Source organism: Alligator sinensis, unplaced genomic scaffold, assembly GCF_000455745.1.
Source record: "Alligator sinensis unplaced genomic scaffold, ASM45574v1 scaffold2165_1, whole genome shotgun sequence".
Classification (NCBI taxonomy): domain Eukaryota; kingdom Metazoa; phylum Chordata; order Crocodylia; family Alligatoridae; genus Alligator; species Alligator sinensis.
This window is the reverse complement of record NW_005843125.1, coordinates 301535-306023: the sequence shown is the minus strand read 5'-3', so window position 1 is coordinate 306023 and position 4489 is coordinate 301535. Positions and strand designations below refer to the sequence as shown.

At 46.0% G+C, this 4489-nt stretch overlaps 1 protein-coding gene across 1 annotated transcript in view; it reads left to right on the top strand.

The window, feature by feature from the left end:
- Positions 1 to 4489, top strand: part of LOC102374695 (sulfhydryl oxidase 1-like) — a 60308-nt gene that overhangs the window by 12158 nt on the left and 43661 nt on the right. Inside the window, exon 3 of the mRNA XM_006037491.3 lies at positions 1574 to 1663. Coding sequence (XP_006037553.1) covers positions 1574 to 1663 — 90 coding nt within the window. The remainder of the gene's footprint in view (positions 1 to 1573; positions 1664 to 4489) is intronic.

Sequence of the window (4489 nt, the reverse complement as noted above, 5' to 3'; positions counted from 1 at the left end):
GCAGGACTGGAATGTCCTCTCATGAAGCAAATGAGTGGTTTAATGATCATGTCTATGACAAATGTTAAGTATTCCTTGGAATGTTTAAGCTTTATTACTTCTGCAATGTCAGAACTGCACCCACAACCACGTTTCAACATAGCTGTTGTTGTAATGTAGACAGAGCTTGTGAGGACTCTGTCAATGAAAAAAAAAGCAACTACAAATTCTGTCTGATGTACAGTGGAGGTGAGTTCAGGGCTGCAGAAACCTGGATTTAAGAATGTCTCAGTCTATAGTCTAACTTCCCTGCCTCCCTGCACATCAAACACCAACACAAAGTCTCTGAGGCAGGGACTGTCTCTGTACCTGTGTTAATATTGCACTATGGGGTAGGTTCGGACTCTTTGCTGGGGAGTTTTAGCACCACCAAAATACAAATGTTTATTGAGAAATACTATATCCATTTGGAAACCTGTCCAGAGTCATCAGAGCACAGTAATGCTTACTAATCCCAACAAGACTTAACAACAGCTACAGAAGTGTGGGAAGAGCTAAAAGCTAATCCTGCTGTAGGATCTTTCTTTAATCCCCTCAATGCTTAGAGACTGTCTCATGAACACTCTGGCATCTTCAGAAAAATACCATCTCTAGGACTGGAGAATGGGATGGTCCCTGAAGTTCTGCATTATTTTATGTATAGGTGAGGTTTGTAACATATTACTAATGCTTTAGTAGCACCTTAAGGGCTCTGATCAGGACTGGAATCTAATAGCATCAGTTACTTGTAGAACAGCAGTTTTCAATCATTTTTCATTTGCAGACCCCTAAAAAAATTCAAAGGAAGGTGCAGAGCCCTTTGGAAATTTCAACTGGAGATGTGGACCCCTTTGAACTGTAGGCATGGGTATTCATATACTTTGACTGATCATAGTCATCTTTTGCAGACCCCTTAGACATAGTTTGTGGATCCCCAGAAGTCTGCAGATTGCAGGTTGAAAACCCCTGCTATAGAACCATCTCTTGCATGAATGCAGTTCATACATGAAGGTAGAGTAGCCATGACAGTCACATGTGCTTCATGTCTGGCAGTCTCTCTCGTTGCTGAAATGCTAATTGCTTCTAATTGTTGCTAAGTGAGTCCCGTTCTTCTAGCGCAGCAAGTCATTCCAGATACCTAAATGGGTGGCCCTGAACTGGTCATAGGTTTCCTGGGACTTGAACCAATAAACAAAGTCATAAAGAAAGATGAGCATTATTAATAATGATGGTTCCTAGGAAACCAAGGTACCCAAAACACAGGCTGTTGTTGTTAACTTGGTTTGTGCTGTTTGTAAGTAATAGAAGGTGTGATTTTTACAGTGCCCAAAAATGTGCAAGATGCTTTACAGATGCTTCCTGCTCTAGTGAGTTTTCAGTCTCCATGTTATTCATGTCACAATGAGGGAGAGGGTTCTAAGTATTGGGAGGGTGGGGGGCTGGGGCAGGCAAAGGAGGACAAAATAACACAAATAAGGGCTTGTATTGATTATACATAGGCATATGTATCCTGATGATTGTGCTATGTTTTTTAATATTGTTGTATATAAAACAGATGCAGAATCTGGCTTTCCAGTGCACAAGACTGAAAAGATGGTACATGTGGCAAATGTCACGTATGTGGTAGCAGATGCAAACTTTACAGGTATTGTTTCAGCAACACGGTTATGACACAAAGGAATAAGGCAAGGATTTCCAATACATTTCTCTGCTGATGGAAATTGGTGCAACTCCACTGCAGTTTACACGATACATGAAACGTTTACATGAGAGATTTACTGCAGAGCTACCTAAATAACTCCACAGCAGTGTCTCAGCGTCTACACTTGCAGCCCTCTTTAGCTGCAGTAAACTAATAAATACTGCCAATAGCACTGTAAACACAAGTACTATCCTACGGCAGCATCATTTAGCATGCAGCAATGCACGTGTAGATGCAGACAGGGCTGGCTGGAGCACGAATGTGCTTCAGTGTGGGGGCTGCCATTTGCCTGGCCCCACATAGAACACCCTTGTGCCCCAGCCAGCCCCTGTGCAGCATGCTGAGCAGGTTGGAGCAGCCCCACACTGGCAGGCTATCCCCTCAGGCCCTCTGCCAGCCAGGGCAGTTCAATGTACTGCACTCCCAGGCACACATGTAAACACAGCACCCAGGAGCAATAAACTCCAGTGCAAACAGCACTGGAGTTTATTGTTCCTCATTAAGAGTATATGTAGATGCGCCCAGTGAGTTTGGTCCTTAGTTCCTCTGTGGTGGTGATGAACTCTATCACAAGATAAATAAGCATAGGAGAGTGGTTGGTTTTGTAAGGGCTGGCTGGCTCTTGGACAGGATCTATGTTTGGATGAATCTCCTCATCAGAACCCAGATACGGCACTAACATGAGAAAATAGAAAGTGAGTACTGTTCTGAAAAAGCCTAGGGCTTCACCTGTATTTCTATAACCTAGTTTTTCTTCAGTGCTTATAAAGCCCTGAGGAAAATAACACTGTCCTAGTAATAACTATGTATGATTTTGAAGGATTTATGTAATCTTTTTTTAACCTAGTCAGTCATTCTTTCAATGCTCTGTCATGTGTGTTGCTAGCTCCTGTTAAGGGGTCTATGAAATGTGATTTAGTATTTAAAATTAACTTACTTCTGGGTTTCTAATACAGAATTACATTCTGCTTTGTCATGTTTTTCAGATTCCTCTCATTTTATAGCTGTTATACCTACTTGTCCTCAAGTTCCTAATGCTCCTTACTAAATGGGTACACCCTTGCTCTAATCATTGATTATTATTTAAATCAGAAATGAGGAAACCTGGTGCTAAGGTGACAAAACTAGGGTGGTAAGAGAATTTAAAAGCAATGTATCCTGCTTGAATCAGCAGCACTGCCAAACTTTGTGACTTTCCCCTACATCTGAAAATACTTGGTGATTTACTTAAAGCCCCCAGACTCCTACACTCATGTCATCGGGGCAGATACAAGGGAGATGCACTTGTACCCGCTTTGATTCTTGTTCCACCTAAAATTTAACACCAACTGGCTGGCAGTGGCAGGAGCATTTCTAGTAGAGTCAATTGACTTCACATCTCATTATCTACCTGAACCCTTCTAAACTCCTTATTCCCCAGGTGTTAACAACCCTCTCTTCTTTTTAATGATTTTGATGGTCCACCAAAATCATTTCCCTTTGTTCTGCAGTTCTGCTGTCCGTTAGCTGCGCCTGGTAGTGAAGCTCCTATTTCACAGCCCTGCAGATTGTTCTTCATAAAATCATATATGACATCAGGCTGCAAGAACCCTCCAGAGGTCATCTCATTCAACCCCCTGCTTGAGGTAGGATCACCCCTATCCAAACCATAATCTAAACTCTAAGACTGTTGTCAACCCTGACACAACACAGACCTAACACCCTAACCTGCCACAGTAACCAATGTCCTGCTTCTATGAAATGTTGTTGATATACGCTCAAGAGATCCCAGGAAGAGGGCCACGCCACCTGCTACAGAGGAAGACAACCCACCCCCGCAGTTTGCACCAGTCTGACCATGGGATAAAATTCCTTCCAGACTCCAAATATGGTAATTGGTCTGACCCTGAGCAGAGGGACAAGACCCTCTAGCCAGGAACTGCCAGCTTTGATCTTAACAGGAGCACTGGCACAACACAGCCAAAGATCCCAGACCCAATGCCTCTGAGGGAGGCTTAATAACACCCTGACAAGCATAGCAGAAAGCAGGGAAGGAGGACAGCCAGCAAAGCACAAAGGCCTGGGAAATCCCCATAGTAAAACACAGGCACAGCTATGCTAGATCAGTGGTCCTCAGCATTTTTTGTACCAGGACCCATTTGTAAAGATCGATGGCCAGTCCCGACCTAGTAAATAGTTTAAGTAGGAAACAGCCCCCTGGCTCTGCTGGTGCCCCTCACTCCGGGCCGCTGCCCCCAGCTCCCCAGTGTGTGTGTGTGGGGTGGGGGGGCAGGCAGGAACTCTGCCAGCCTAGGAGGGGACACCCACCGTTTCCCATGCACTCCGCCTTCAAAGGAGGATCCATTTTTAAAGTTTGTCCGTGACCCTTTCATATATTCTCGTGCCCTACGTTTGGGTCACAAGGTTGAGAAACGCTGCGCTAGATCATCCCCCGCCAGAGGCTGCCCAGACCCTGCTTGCACAGCTCCGGCGAGGGCCGGCCCCCTCTGACCTCGCTGCAGTGAAGCTATATTTGTGCTTCGCTTCCACCTTAACCAGCCCCATCCATCCCTAGCCCCTGGCCCATGAGTAACGCTCCCCGCTGAATCTGAACGGGACAAAACTGCTGTGCAATGCGGCCCCCCGAGGTCGTCTTTCCTCCGCTCCGAGGGAGCTGCCTGGTCCCGGCTGCGGGGGGCTCGCGGGGCGCCCCGTGCAAAGGCCTGTGGGGCTGCGCCCGTGCGAGGTCCCGGGGGCGCTGGAGCAGCGCCCGGCTCGGCTGGCCCCGCC